We start from the raw sequence: 16,566 nt of genomic DNA, 5'->3' as shown, positions 1-16,566 counted from the left end.
ATACACATTCGAGGAACATTTTCTAAACCAGTAATGAATTATGAGATGCATCCTTGTTAGATACATTCCTAAAGCAGTCAGGTAGAGATTATAATGATACTGATCTAGTATTTAAATAAAAGTTATGGAAACAACATAATACAGTATCTCATTTTTAATATGCTATAATAGTTAAAATTATAACGTAATTTATTTATGAAGTAGGGACTGTGTAGAAAGGCATGGTTTTACTTTGGAAATAGGTGTATGTATCAAATCCTTTCGATGAATTTTTTAGGTATAATTGAATGAGAGTGGGGTATCAATTAAAAAATAACTCCATTTGGGGACAGCAGGTGGCATAGTGGTTAAGGCGCTGGAATCCCACATGGCTGACTGTAGTTTGAGTTCCAGACATGGCACCTTGAAACTCACACCAGGTGAGTTTGCATGTGTGCCCAAAATCCCAAGAGAAGAATGGAGGAGAAGGGATTATGGCGTGGCCATCCCCCTGTGAGGAGTGATTTCTCACTTTGTCTCTGGCAACCACACATGCACTATGACAAAAATTTCTCTCTAATAAAAACAAAACAAAACTCTATTTATTGTGTTAGATGTTTTTTTCAAAGTTTACTGATGTATTTAAGAAAAAAAGAATTTATATTGTATAGCTAAAAAGTGAGTAAGGCTAGCAGGTAGCCTATAATTTTTTTTAATTAATAGAAAGTAAAAAGAATTAAATAATTTATTTACAAGGTGAAACATCATTTGTCATTGAAATAAATATTTCATGATATATCAGGAAAATAGTTTCAAACTAGCTTACTGAATGATGATGAGTGATATCAAACAAAAATATTATGCCACTGTGTGAGAAACACTAAACACTAATCCCAGGAGGAGAATGGAGAAGGGATTGCGATGTGGCCATCCACACTCTGGGATGATTTCTCACTTTCTCTCTGTCTCTCTGGTGACCACACATGCCCTATAGCAAAAAATACCTCTCTAAAAAAGAAAAATGAAATAAACACTAAGCACTGGTGTTTGTGAATATATATTACCTCAACCCTATGAGGTGAATAGTACATTAACCCCATTTTTAAAGATAAGGAAACTGAGGCACAGAGGTCAAGTTATTTGCCCAATAAGACTGAGCAAGTGTCTGAGCTGTCATTTAGACCTTTAAGAGTATACATAAAAGTTGAATTGTTGGGAAAACATTGCTGGTAAACTAACAAGCAGCCTCACTAACTTGCACTGTTTCAGGTACTTGTTGGGTAGTGTTTATCTTTTCTGCAGATGAGTGTTGATATCACTCATAAAAAATTCTTTTACCTTTATGTCGTGGGAGTGTACAGAAGACATAGTGGATTTCTTTGCTTTGCTCTTATGGGGCTTTTGCACAGGAGCAGTGCTTTCCCTGACCGTAAGGGTGGAAGAGGTGAAAGCACTTCCTTGATGCTGCTCTGTAGTACCACAGCATGCCAGCAGAGGCCGAGGCCCACATCGTCTCTGTCTCACACACATGCGTGCATGCATTCACCCACATACACAGAGAAAAGTCTTTGGTGGGTTTATGATGCCTTGACGCTTCCCAATATCAATATTTCAAATTGTCCCTTTGTTTGTTACTCCAGGCGGTTTTTACACGCTGAGGCAATGCACCATAGTAAGATGGCTGAGAGGTATGCCTTTGTTTTGTTTTTGGACCTCAGGTGCATAGACTTGGTTTAATCATAATCCTTGTGTCACTCATCATTGGTCCATGCATGGCTCTCTTTTGTTTAAGTTATTTAATTAGTTATTTTAAATAATAAGCAGCCATGAACCTACCAAACAAAAACTAGAACCTTGAAAATAACCTACTTTAATCATACCATAACTCCTCCCCCTACCAACCTATCCCTTGCCTTCCTCCACTTAAGGTAACCATCATTGCCCCCCCCCCGCCTTTGTATATACTTTTTGTTGGCCATTTATCTGTACTCGTACAAAGTTTCATGTTAAAATTTTAGTTGTTTTTAATTTTATCAATGGGTGTCATGCTGTTCACAGTTTTTTGGAAATGACCTACTAATACTAATTGCTAAGATTCAGCCATATTGTTGAGTATGTTTTTATTTTGTACCTTGAGATGAGAAGCTGGAAAGCTTGAATGTGTAGGCCATTCTCACAGCTCAATTTTAGAAAGGAGATCATATAGCAATCCCTTTAAAACAATTCCAGGTATACCCTCTTGGAAAGTCACCATGTATCCCCTAAAGGGAAACACGTCTAAGTGGAAAATTGCCAGTATATATATATATCACCAAGTGAAGTTGCTTAAGGGAATCTGTAGATCTGGGCAAGTTTGTTAACCTTTCCAAGCCTCAATTTTCTTATCTTTAAAATAGGTATGTTTCCACTAATTTTTGTATTAGGGTAAGCAAAAACATTTGTAAATCAAATACTTGTGTCTTTCTTTAAGCAAACTTATTCTCTAGTATTTTCGGTTTTGTGAAATATATAGAGTTATTTCAGATTTGTGGGTAGTTTTGTTAGTTGCTGGTTATTCAGAACTCTGTATTGATGAATGAGAAACCCATCTCTTTGCCTAGATTACCAATTTTGAAGGCTTATTTGCATCATCAGTTTAATTCTACAGCATTTGTGTTTTTCAGTTTTTCTTTTTTCCCATTACCAGAAGGCATGTGCATTCATGAGAGAGAGAGAGAAAAGAGAGAGAGAGAGAGAACGAGAGAGAAAGAGAGAGAGAACTTTCCCAGACTGGCCCTATAGCTCAGTGGCTAAGACAGCCAAATCCCACGTGGGCAACCACAGTTTAAGTCCTGGCCCCATCAGTTTAAGAAGCACACCTGGCACATGTGCATGTGTGCCCAAAATCTTCATAGTAAGGACGAATGGAAGAAAGAAAGGAGTGTGACCATGCCCTATTGGGAGATGTTTAGTGTTTTGTTTTGTTTTGCCAGAGGGCATGTGTGCTCATGAGACACAGAGAGAGAAAGCCTATCCCAACAGGGCATGGGTCACTGCAGTCCTTTTTTCTTCATTCTTCCTTCCTGTCAGGATTTCTGCCAGGTGTGTTTTTCAGACTGCTAGGGCTGGGATTCACACTGTGGTTGGCCATGTGGTGCCCAGCTTGCAGTGCACAGCACTTACCCTCCTCACTATAAGGCCAGCCTATTAGTGCTGTGGTTGTAAAAACATAAAAGAGGTTACTAAAAAGTAACAAATATTTTACTAGAAAGTTTTTCACAAATGTTTTATTAGTTTTTACTGCTTTTTAAAAATCCTGTAATTTCTGGAAAGGCGTATTATTTATTCTACCTTATGTCCTATTCAAGGTATGCTGTACTGCAATAAGAATTATCTTTAAACAGTCATGTCAAGGATAATAGCTTATTTTATGAATATATACTCTTTATTCCTATTTTGGATGATAAGTTATTGATTATTCAGATACCAAAGAATAGCCTGTGTGTAATCAAGGTGAAGTCCTGAAAGAAATGGAGCATTAGGGATGATTTTTATTGAAGAAATTTTAGAAAGCCTTCTTAGGAAGTCTTCAGGAGAGACTGGGATGTGGGGTGGCTTTGGTACCACAGAGTAACTTTGGCTTTTTTTTTTTTTTTTTTTTTTTTTTTTTTTTTTTTTTTTTTTTTTTTTTTTTTTTTTTTTTTTTTTTTTTTTTTTTTTTTTTTTTTTTTTTTTTTTTTTTTTTTTTTTTTTTTTTCCATTAAGAAAAAATTCCCAATTTAATACATCTTTTTTCCAGTCTTCCTTTATGGCAAGATTGTCATGAGTTATGGAGTAAAAAGCGAAGAAGACAGAAGCAGATGGGAATGACTGATGATGTTTCCACAATTAAAGCCCCCAGAAAGGACTTGTCTCTGGGCTTGGATGATAGCAGAACCAGTACACCCCAGGGTGTGCTGCCATCGTCACAACTGAAATCTCAGGGCAACTCAAATGTAGCACCCGGTTAGTAATGCTTCTGTGATTGGTTTTCATTGCTTTGTGGTTTAAGTAGATGATACTGCTCTAGTGTTCAAACATTTTGTAGCTAAAAGACAATTTACTCACTGAACTTGACATTTCCGTATTTGTTCTTGCTAGTACAGAAATTATATTACTATTGATACCACAATTTGAATCAAGTTCAAGGTAAAATAACTTACAAAAAAGCATCAAATTGCCTATGATTGGTAATTGATCAGTTTTTTTTTATTTCCTTCTCTCTAGTGTAGGAGTTGAGAGGTCTTTTGCTAGCACTAATATCAGTAAGGCCTAGCATTTTATGTTTGTTGATGCTTAAGGAGTAGGAAGAAAGGTATAGGAAAGGCAGTCAAAAATCATAAAGGGAACACTTTTACATCATTTATAGTATCCTCGGTTCCCTCTTAAAAAAAGAAAAAAAAAACTCATTTAACTTTTTTTTTTTTTTTTTTTTTTGGCTCTTGGTTGTATTTGCCAGAGAGAGAGTAAGAAAGCGCCTCTGAGAGGGCAGCCATGCCTCCTTTTTCTCCATTATTCTCTTGTGATTTGGGGTATACATGCACATGCACTTACGTGTTTTTCAAGCCGACGGGTATAGGGCTTAAAGCATGCAGTTGTCCATGTAGGGTTCAGCTTACCTTAACCACTATGCCACCAGCTGGTCCTATTTAATAATTTTCTCATTTGTCTCATCAAGAATCCAGAAACATTTAACTTTGGTTTAAATATTTCTTATGAAGACAGAAACTTATATAAATATATGTTTGTGTGAATTTAAGTGTTGGTTTATTTATTTTTTTTTAGAGAGATTTTTGCTATAGGGCGTGTGCGCTCGCCAGACAGACAGAGAGAGACATAGAGACAGAAAGCGAGAAATCACCCCCCAGGGGGGATGGTCACGCCGCAATCCCTTCTCCTCCATTCTCCTCTCGGGATCTTGGGCACGCACGCACACGCGCCCGGCGTGAGTTCTAAGCCACCGGGTCCGGGACGCGAACCGCGGTCGACTACGTGGGAGTCCAGCGACATAGCCATTACACTAACTGCTGGTTCCCTAGGTGTTGGTTTATTAAACACGAAAATAGACTAGCACTTTACGAGATGAGTAAATGTTGATTAATCAGGATTTTTTTTATCAGATTGGTTCAGTATAAATACAGAGTAAATTTGCTAAGAAAGCTTGAGAAATATTACCATTAATACTTGTCTTTGTAATCTACAAGTTTATCATTGACCATTACAGTACATATTGAAAGAACTCATATTTTAAAAACTAAAAGCAGTTGGGACCAGCAGATGGCATAAAGGTTTTATTGCTGGACTGCAGTGTAGTCAACAGTGGTTTGAATCCTGGACCTGGCAGCTTAAAACTCATGCAGGGCACATGTATGTGTATGCCCAAAATCCTGAGAGGAGAATGGAGGAGAAAGAATTGCAACATGGCCATCCCCTCTGGGGGGGTGATTTCTTACTTATTGTTTCTCCAGCAAACACACACCCTATAGCAAAAATATGTAAAATAAAGTATGTTTTTCTTGAAATAGTGAATTACACTTATACATAGAAATATTTGATACATATATATAGTTTTGGAAAATGCATCTGTTTTACACAGTGATGGCTATCTATTGATGTATCAAGGTTGGTATTGTCTTCATGTGAAATATGTAAAATTTGGAGAAAGGCCAAAGACAAGCAATAGTGACTTTTTTCCCTTTTTTTTTGGAGAGGTTTGCTATAGGGCATGTGTGCTCACCAGAAAGAGAGAGACGGAAAGACAGAAAGTGAGAAATCACCCCCCAGGGGGGATGGCCACCCCACAATCCCTTCTCCATTCTCCTCTTGGGATCTTGGGCATGCACGCACATGCACCTGGTGTGAGTTTAAGCCATTGGGTCTGGGATTCAAACCGTGGTGGACTACTTAGGAGTCCAGGAATATAGCCATTATGCCAACTACTGATCCCAGTGACTTTTCTTAATGTATATTTTTATATTATATACTTTATATATTACCTATTGATAAAAAAGGAGTTGAGATGGCAATAACCCAGTGTGGATGGTGGTCAGTTGTCTCAAGCAACATTTGTTATATTTAACAAGACTATCAGATTTTTATTTCTGTTCCTCTTCATGGAACTGATACCTTTATTCGATTAGCAAACCAAGAAGCATAGAAGGTAGTTATTTCACTCTTTGTTTTAGCAGGTGAAAAATGAATTGCCATTTTTGGGTTCATTGTGTTATTATCACTATAACTTTTATTTCACAACCCTATTAGTGATGAAGAGTTTTCTTTTTTCTTTTTCCCCCCCAAACTACTAGCATTATGAAGAAGTGAGAATTTTGTTTGTTTTTTTAAAATAAGGATGATCTTTTATTCCATTTTCTTCTTCATTATCAGTTTAAGTGTCTTGAAATAAGAAAAATTTCCCTCCTATAGAAGAGTCATCTTTAGTTAAAGAATACATCTCGTAGCACATATGGGGACTACCTCTTTGTTTTTGTTTGTTTTTAAATTTTTTGGAGATGTTTTTGCTATAGAACATGTGCACTTGCCAGAAAGAAAGAGACAGAGAGACAAAAAGTGAGAAATCACCTGCCAGGGGGGATGGTCACACTGCAATCCCTTCTCCTCCATTCTCCTCTCAGGATCTTGGGCACACATGCACATGCGCCTGGTGTGAGTTTAAGCCACCGGGTCTGGGACTCAAACCGCAGTTGACTACATGGGAGTCCCGGGACATAGCTATTAGGCCATCTGCTGGTCCCTACCTCTTTGTTTTTAAAGAAACAAAAAGAGAAAATGAGGAAAAATGACTCTGGGTTATAACAAACATGGAGGTTCCTTATTAATGCTGGCAGGTCATGAAAAGAACTTGTAAAAGCTTGTTTTGAATTAATCTAAAAATGGCATTTAGAACAATGAAAGTTTTTCAGAATATATAAAGAAAATATAAAAAGATGGCATTAATCAACCTCAATTCTTTTTTGTTACAATTTATGCAGTTACATCTTAAATGTACATGATATTGAAGTAGACTAAGGTTCCCTTTTCACAGTATTTCTTACACACACTCTCCAGTGTACATTTTAATATAATACAGAGCCACTTGGGGGCGTGGGAGGATTTATGAATTATGGCAGTTCTAATTAATATAAATTTTGTCTTTAGTAAAAACAGGCCCTGGACAACAGTTAAACCACAGTGAATTGGCAATTCTACTAAACCTACTACAGTCTAAAACAAGTGTTAATATGGCTGATTTTGTCCAAGTGTTGGACATTAAGGTAAACTCTGAGACTCAACAGCAGCTAAATAAAATAAACCTTCCTGCTGGAATTTTGGCAACAGGTGAAAAACAGACAGATCCATCAACACCACAGCAGGAGACTTCAAAACCACTGGGAGGAATTCAGCCTTCTTCTCAGACCATCCAGCCTAAAGTGGAGACTGATGCTGCCCAGGCGGCTGTGCAGAGTGCATTTGCAGTTCTGTTGACTCAGTTAATAAAGGCTCAGCAGTCAAAGCAAAAAGATGTGCTACTAGAAGAGAGGGAAAATGGATCAGGACATGAAGCGTCATTACAACTCAGGCCACCTCCAGAACCCAGCACTCCGGCATCAGGTGAGCGAGTGGATGCGAGACCACTGACATAGCTGTGATCACACTGTCTTCATGCTGTTGTTGATTATGTTTATTTTTCAGTGATGTTGCTAGATGTGCTGAAAATTCTCAGGTCACTGATTATAGGTTGGAATGAATTCTTTAACAAATTATCCCTGTGTGATATAACGCATGAATACTGTATATTTTTCTAAGGTAAGCCAGTGGATAAAAAATTTTAAAAAATTTTGTCAGAACATGATCTCTCTCTCCTTTTGGGATTTTGCGCATATAGTGCACGCACATGTACCTGGCATGTTTTTCAAGCTGCCTGGTCCAGGACTTGAACTGTGTAGCTGGCCCTGTGGAATCCAGCCACCTTAATCACTACATCATTGGCTAGCCCCCAAAATAATTTTTTACAGCGAATTTAAAAAGATGTTTGACCAAAGCATCTTTGTGTAAATAGCTCTTTTCCCTCAGGCAATAAATAGGTAGGTATATGTGAGTACCGTTCCCTTGCCCTCCCTCCCAAGAGGACAGGGTCTCACTATGTTGTAGCCCTCTTACCTCATCTCCCAGTAATAGTGACTACAGGCATGCGCCAATATGCCTGGATCTTTCAAACAGGACCTTTCTATGTTGTCCATGCTGGCTGTGTGCTTGTGATCCTCCTGCATCAGCCTCCCGAATATCTGGGATTACAGGCATGCTTATCACACCCAATTTTTAGGATGAGCCAGGAATTAAACCTGGGACTCTCCTGTGGTCTCAGCCTGCTGAATAGGAGTATCTGCCAGCACACATGGTCATGGCTGGGCCATATGAAGTGTCTTTGAAAAACCAAATAGAATATAAAAATGTTCTGTTACCATATACTTAAATGGTGGCAGGCAAGCTTAGTACTTGTAATCCTTTTTCCTTTCACTTTTAAAAAATGGCACAGATGGCACTTTTAATCATTCGTAGGGCCACCCATAAGAAACACCAATTATTTTTAATATTTAATTTTTCCATGGTAATTTTTTAATCTCTTTTTTGCTTTGTTTCATTTAGGGCAAGATGACCTCATCCAGCACCAAGATATGAGGATATTGGAGTTAACTCCAGAGCCAGACCGGCCTCGGATTCTGCCTCCTGATCAACGACCTCCTGAACCTCCTGAACCACCACCAGTCACTGAGGAAGATCTGGATTATCGGACAGAAAACCAGCATGTACCCACCACCAGTTCTTCATTAACTGACCCTCATGCTGGAGTAAAAGCAGCCCTCTTACAGCTGCTTGCTCAGCATCAGCCCCAGGATGATCCCAAAAGAGGAGAAGGTGGTATTGATTATCAAGCAGGAGACACTTATGTGCCCACTTCTGACTACAAGGACAACTTTGGATCATCATCTTTCTCCTCTGCTCCTTATGTTAGTAATGATGGTCTAGGAAGTAGTTCTGCTCCACCATTGGAACGACGTAGCTTCGTTGGAAACTCAGATATTCAGTCTTTGGATAACTACAGTACTGCTTCATCTCATTCTGGTGGTCCACCTCAGCCTTCAGCCTTTTCCGAGTCATTTTCCAGTTCAGTAGCTGGATATGGAGACATTTACCTCAATGCTGGTCCCATGTTGTTTAGTGGAGACAAGGACCATAGATTTGAATATAGCCATGGTCCTATTGCAGTCCTGGCAAACAGCAGTGACCCTTCCGCAGGGCCAGAGAGTACTCACCCTTTGCCGGCAAAGATGCACAACTATAACTATGGTGGTAACTTACAGGAAAACCCAGGTGCCCCCAGCCTCATGCATGGCCAGACCTGGACTTCTCCTGCCCAAGGACCTGGATATTCACAAGGATACAGGGGCCACATTAGTACACCAACTGGCAGAGGTCGAGGCAGAGGGTTACCATACTGAGTATCTGTTTTTCCTCAGGCACATCATTTTTATCTGGAAAGACTTTTCTAGCTGCAATTTAAGGCAGCAATCCAAGAGACTTGAATAATATTAATTCAACAACAGCTTTATTTTTATGTGGAAAAGGATCTTGCATACAATAGTTTAAAAAAATTTCAAAAAAAACACCTTTGCTTAAATTCATGCTGTTCTAAAAACTAGATCTATTGATTGTACATCTTCACAAATTCTAGTTAACAATTTTATTTTGTATTCTCGCAGTTTTAAGTGGATGCTAATCCTAGGGACATAAGTCTTTTATGGCCCTCTCGCAGATCTTCTGAACTATGCACATTTGTGCTTTTTTTGTAAGTTTGGACCAACTTTTATGTAACAAACAACCCCTCCCCGCCCCACTTGTTTTACAACAATCAGAAAGGGCACTGATTTATTTGGTATTTTTCTTTTTACAAAGCTACCTTTAGTCAAAGGTCACTGTCAGTCTTTGCACCTGCTTTCAGTGTTATTGTGAAAGGTGTACTTTGTGCTCATTTCAGAAAATAAAACACAACCTTTCTCTTGATGCAACAGTTTTATAAAAAAAAAATGGTCAACGTTATTTTTTGTTTTGTTTTGCAGATTATCATAGACTAGCAAAATGCATTCAAGTGAAATAGCGGGTTTTATATGAAAAATATGGGTGGGGTGGGGAGGGTAAGTAAGTGCCTTAACAGGTAAGCTTAAGGTCTGAAAAAGTAGTTAATCTTTTCACCCATTTGTCTTTTAAAAGGAATCAATGCATTGTATTGAAAAGGCAGGAAGTTCTCACATTTTCAGGGGCTGCCTGCTCAGTTCTTTTAGGTCATTCCCTTTGCCTATTACACTTTCTCTTTTTCTTTTTGTTCTTGGGCTGTGTTACCTCTTACTACCACCTTCTCTTTGATACGGGAGTGAGAGCAAAGAAAGGGAATAAAACTGCAGTCAGTACCTTTTGTTACTTCTGAGAAGTTCTGTAAAGTTTTGTCCTTTAAATGGTTGAAAATAATAGCTGAACAAGAATGTAGTGTACTATTTTCTTTCAGGCTGCCGTATGATCTTTGTTTCCATATGCCATGGATGATTGGAGACAGTAACATAGAAGCAAGGGTTTATAACAGAATTTGCATAAATCTATTAAAGTTCATGGGGGAAAGGGTGGCAAACACTTTGTTTTTAAGTTACGCATTTGCCATTTCAAGAAAAAAGTCAATTCTGTTCACTTGTTAACTAGAAACATTGCTTAGATTGAACCAAAAAGCGAAAGTGCAAGAGAACCTCTTATCTTCCTTTTTCTCACCTTTTATGAAGTTTGTTATGACTTCTGCCAGACTCAAAGCACCTTTAGTTCATTTTAACATTTTCTTTTATTAAAAGCAACAAAGAATGATGGAGCAACTGTTATTTAAACTGTATTGGTCTCAAGTCTCACCATGTTTGTGTGCACACTCATACACAGTTATAATTCTAGAAAAGATCCAAAGGTAAAAAACCAGTGTTTCCATTAATAGTAAATGGAAAGATAGACTATGGAAATGGGAGTTGTGCCAATTAACCATTTTGTTTGAACTGTTCTAGTAAACTATTGTTTGATCGGAGTCTTAAATTTGAATAACTGTTATAAAATGGAAATTGCTCTATTTCTAAATCCAGTTAACACTTTGCTCTCTTTCTGACTTGTGAACCTTCATTTCAAAACAGTATGAAAGTATTATACTTTGGTGACATTAAAAATATTTTAATGAAGATTATTTACCATTTTACTACTATAAAATGGGTTGATAGCAGTTGACCATTTTATTTTTTGATGGAATTTTTTTGTTGTTGAGAAATGAATGAAAGAAAAAATTATTTTGCTTTTATTTGAATATTGAGTACTAACAACTTATAAAACTACATTGCAGGAAGTGAAGAAATATTTTGAAATTTAGCAAAATAGCTGCAGTATTCAAGTATCTGAAATTTTAATATGGTGAGTCTTAGAGTTTTAGACTTTCCTCTAAGTGACAGTATCTAAGTTATTCTTAATAGTCACACTTGATAATTCTGCTGACCATAAGCAGCTAACCTAAAATTGAAGATATTTATGTGACATGAATAGCCTGTGTTTTAAAAATTAAATATTTTATATAAAATTGAACTGTGTTTGGATAATTTTTCTAATTAAACACTTTAGCTACATTTTGATGTTGGGAGAGTGGCTGGAAGGCAAGGGAAATCACTGCTTTGAAATTGAAAATTTGAACTATATCTTCCAATATTATCTTAAGACAGCATTGCTGTGAGACATGCCGATATTTTATGTACCACTTAGAAGAAAAAGTTGCCAATAAACCACTACACAATGCTAAGATACTATCGACTACAAAATACATCCAAGATTCAGAGATGTTATATGAAAGAATGTGTCTTATAATTGATGAAATATGATAGTAAAATATTTTAATGTATTCCTCCATAACATTTAATACCTTAATTCAGTGAGTTCAGATTAATAACGACAGCAGGGTTTGGAAATCACTAATTCTGTAGGTTATAATGACTACAGTAATTACTGGGTATTCTTGAGTGAAATCTAAAGAACATAAAATATTGCTTAAGTTTTTTTTGGAAGAAGTCAGACTACAAATAAAAAGATGAAAATAGAAAAGACTGACCTATCAAAAGAAAAAAATATTTATCTTTTCTTATGAGAAATTCCCTTTTATTTTTCCTTACACAGCAGGCTTTTCTTTAATGCAACTAAGTAAGTTTCCCAAGTCTTTAGTCCATTATTTGCTGAAGAGTTACAGTCATCCATGACTCATGTTGAAAGATTAATTAAAATAGTTGTGGAATGTGATTTAGGGTAATATGTTGGCTGTGATTCAGAGCTTTATTCTGTTAGCAAATTCAGTGCCTACTGTGTGCCAGGTACTGTTCTTGTCCTTGGGCTACATCATAAATATGAAAAGGCATTAGGTCATTCTTCTTGTAGGCTGACAGCAAGAGTTTAAAAATACTTGGAGATGCTAGTTGTCTTTACTACTCAGCTGTATGTAAATTATATTTAAGTAAATGTAAGAAGTGAAAATATGAGAGTCTAAAATTTGAAATTTGAATAGAAATAAGGTTCTGGAAAGAAGAACAGTGGAAATGAAATGAGGAAAACAAATTTTAAGTTGAATATAGCGAGTTTGCAATAAGCCAAGTAGTAAGAAATACCAGTACTTTTTGAGGAAAAAAAGCTATGGGTTAAATGCTTCCAAAACTATTTCAGAGTTAAGGTTTTGCTGTGTTTGCTATGAGCTTAATTCAGTGTTAGAGATATATCTATCTGTCTATTTAGATAGATAAATATCTAAATAGACAGATAGATATATCTTCTTTTACCCTAGGACTTTTTGTTTTGTTTAAAGCTGAAATACAAGTTTGGAATTCAGATCTACTGACGCCCTGGGATACTAATTTTAATATTTTGAAAGTCTGAATAGTGTGTTCCAATAACTTAAAATTATCTGATCTCTTAACTTTGCTAAGAAAAATGAGGCTTAGAGGAATTGCCAAAATCTCTTTCTGGTAAGTTGAATACCAGTGCTTGTTTCTCTGAGTCATATTTAAATTCTACAGTAAATAAGCAAACTGTCAACCTGACCAGTGTTATATAGAATAAAATAATTAAATTAGAATACAGGACACCCAGTTTAACACAAGTGACTTTGACAGTCTGCTTTCAAAGAAATGTTTTAATTCAGAAAAAAATTGAAAAATAAGTAGGAACAAAATTCTGGAGAACTAATTAGAAGCCTAAAGAAGCTGTCAGTTTTGTGAGTAGTCTTTATTAAAAAAAAGTTTAAAAAAGTTTCCTGTGTTTTTTAAAAATAATAGTTACTTAAATATCTTAGCAGTTATAATACTGAATCTCATTAAAACGTATTTTCTTTTGATATGAGAATTGATAATAGCAGGCTTGTGGAAATAGTTTGCTTTTAAATTCTTCCAAAGTTTTATACTTACAAGTGGTTTTATAAGAGCAATAACGTTTTGCCATTTACCAAAAGCTTCTCCAGGTAATTTCTTAAATTGTTGCTAGTTTTCTTAAAAATAAAAACTATTGGGGCCAGCAGGTGGCGTGGTAGTTAAGGGCACTGGAATCCCACATGGCTGACCATAGTTCAAGGCCTGAACCTGGCAGCTTGCTTTCTTCCTTTCTCTCTCTCTTTCTCGCTCTGTCCCTTTCTGATTAAATTAAAATAAATAATTCTTTAAAAATATATTAATATTACACTATTTGGGGATTCACATAAAGATGGGGGAAATAGAAAAGTTTGATCATAATGGAAAGAACTTGCCCTGTGAATTAAGTAGACTAACAAATTTTGTGGGTCTTAAAGTGTTTAAGTTTCTATTATATCAAATGTCCTATTAAAAATAATTTCTAGTTCTAGTTGTATTCAAATGAGACTCTGTAGTTAATGGAGAATCAGCCTTTACTTTTTTCCCTTAATTAACTTAATTTGTTATAAAGGTCTTGTACTTACTTGCAAACACTTTTAGTATATTCTTATAACTGGTAAATATACTGTGTTAATATTATCCATTTTTTTTCTTAAGACTGTATTTGATAGTCTGTAAGTAAACTGCAGTAAAAATTCCAGGCCATTTTTTACGCTTTTTTTCCTCTTTCTTTATATCCAGAACAGACTCTTAGAAATAACCCATATCTGATAAAGATGGCCACTTTTACTGTGTCATATTTTTTTGACGACACTTAAAATCTGTAGACCTTGTGTTTTTCTTTTTTATATTTATACATATTTGTAAGTCCAGAAAACATCTAGCAATAGCCACCATTAACATTTTCCCTCTGATGGATGCATATGAATACATTCCTTTCTTTTTTTTAAGAGAGATTTTTTTCCTCTAGGGTGCATGCACTGGCCAGACAGTCAGAAAGTGAGAAATCACCCCTCAGGAGAATGGCCACGCCACAATTCCTTCTTTGCCATTCTCCTCTTGGGATCTTGGGCATGCGCACACACACATGCCCAGCGTGAGTCAAGTCACTGGGTCTGGACTTGAACCACGGTTGACTACATGGGAGTCTGGTGACATAACTGCTATGCCATCTGCTGGTCCCATCTTTCTTTTTCTTATACCAGTGGGATTATACTGACCATAGCTCTGTAATTAATTTTTTCCACCTAGTATATTGTAAACATCTATGTCGCTCAATTATGGTGTACCCTCTCTTTAATGATTGTAAATTATTCCTTTATAGAAGAACTGTAATTTGTTAATTGCCTATTGCTGGACACTAAGTTTCTAACTTTTCTGTTACAAATAACAATATGAAAATCCAAATAAATACATATATACAAACATACATATGTACAAATATACACTGTTTCCTCAGAGTTACTGGTATAAAGACTACACTCTTTTAAAACGTTTGTGGGATCCAAATTATGGCAAACAAACAATTTTACATTACTGTTTCTTTCCCTGTCTATTTAGTTATTGGATATTATGGTTTTGATCTTGGTCATTTTGCCAGGTGATAAATCATCTTATTTTATCTTTATTTGATAACTAGTGATAGTATTTCATTTTAGCTAGGTCTTATATTATTAACGGTGTGACAGTAGGTTTATCTCCATTACTTTGAAGTGCTCTTTATATTAACGAAGTTTGTCCTTTTTGAACTATATCTTTAAAATACTGTCTCATGTGTTTGATTATAGGAAAATTCAAAGTTTTTATGTAGTCAGATCTGTTCATCTTTTCCATAAGGTTAGTCATTAGAAAAACTTCCTCTACCCCAAGATTATTTAAATATCCAAACAAATTTTATTCTAGTTTTCTATGGACTTTCTATTGATACTTTAATTCTAAACCATTCTAGAATTTATTTCGTTAGATATTGTGAAGGATCTAATTTTATACTTTTTCAAAATGTCTATATTAATTACACCAATTGCACTTACTAAGTAGTTCATTCTGTCCCTAATTTGAAAATGCCATCTGTGTCTTAATCTGGGTGCATGCCTGAGCTTTCTGTTATGTTCTACCCTGATCTTTCTCTTCTACTTTTGTGTTTATAAAGTGCACATCTGATTATTTATATGTGTGTGCTAATCACTGTGTGTATTTTCTATTACTAGAACAATGTGCATCACAATTTTTTGTAGGACTGAACTTAAAATGAATTGTCCCCTTCTCAGGGTTTTCTGTTCTACCTTTTTCTTTTTTTCATATGACTTTCAAAATCATTTAGATCACTCTCACCAAGTATCCTGTTAGGATTTTAATTGGGGATGCTTACACTGAGAGCAAAATAAGATTTTTTTTTTGCATATTTCTTATTAAAAGTTCAAAATGTCTTTATTGTTGTTTCATAATATTTTAAGCTACTCACTGTTCATTTAGGGAAACTGGCATTTTCTTAAAAACTTGCCACAGTACTTAACTCTTAATGATTTTGCTATCTATAGGGCACTTGCAGAGAGAGAAAGTGAGATATTCACCCCCATCCTCCCAAGGGGATGGGCATGCCACAGTCCCTTCTCCAGTCAGTCTCCTTTTGGAATCTGGGACATGCCCACATGTGTGCCCTTCACATTTTGTACATGTTGCCCCACCGGATCTGGTTCCAGCTACCTTAACCACCATGCCACTGCCAGCCCCTGTTACCAGTTTTAGCAGTTTTCAGTTGATTACAATACAGGACATTCTTGTTTCTGATTTTATGAATGTCTAGTTTTTAGTGGTTTACTCTTATGTATAATTTTATAACTATAGATTAGAAATAGAAAACTTTATTATGTTTAAGAAGAATCTTTTCATGAACCTCATCAACATGGGTCAGATATTAATTTTTTCCCAAATGCCAGTAGGGTTATATGAATTTTGTCTTGACCTATTAACAGATGCCGATTATATTAATAGAATCTTAACGTTAAACCATTCATTAAAAACACTGCTGTATGCTGTTCAGTAGCCGTATTTAGGATTTTGTGTCTGATTATTCATAAGAAATTAGTCTGGCTTTGCTAGATAAGATATGACAACCTGGCAG

The 16,566-nt window shown here is 36.0% G+C and overlaps 1 protein-coding gene across 1 annotated transcript in view; it reads left to right on the top strand.

The window, feature by feature from the left end:
• CDK13 (cyclin dependent kinase 13) overlaps positions 1 to 11,951 on the top strand; it is a gene marked incomplete at its 5' end in the record, with an annotated part of 142,766 nt that extends 130,815 nt beyond the window's left edge. Inside the window, 3 exon segments of the mRNA XM_006172158.3 lie at positions 3,758 to 3,963; positions 7,153 to 7,605; positions 8,641 to 11,951. Coding sequence (XP_006172220.2) covers positions 3,758 to 3,963; positions 7,153 to 7,605; positions 8,641 to 9,494 — 1,513 coding nt within the window.
• Positions 11,952 to 16,566: the final 4,615 nt, after the last annotated feature.

Source organism: Tupaia chinensis, unplaced genomic scaffold (genome assembly GCF_000334495.1).
Source record: "Tupaia chinensis unplaced genomic scaffold, TupChi_1.0 Scaffold000088_1, whole genome shotgun sequence".
NCBI classification, from domain to species: Eukaryota; Metazoa; Chordata; class Mammalia; order Scandentia; family Tupaiidae; genus Tupaia; species Tupaia belangeri.
Note: the sequence above shows the minus strand (reverse complement) of the source record. Positions and strands in the feature narration are given on the sequence as shown.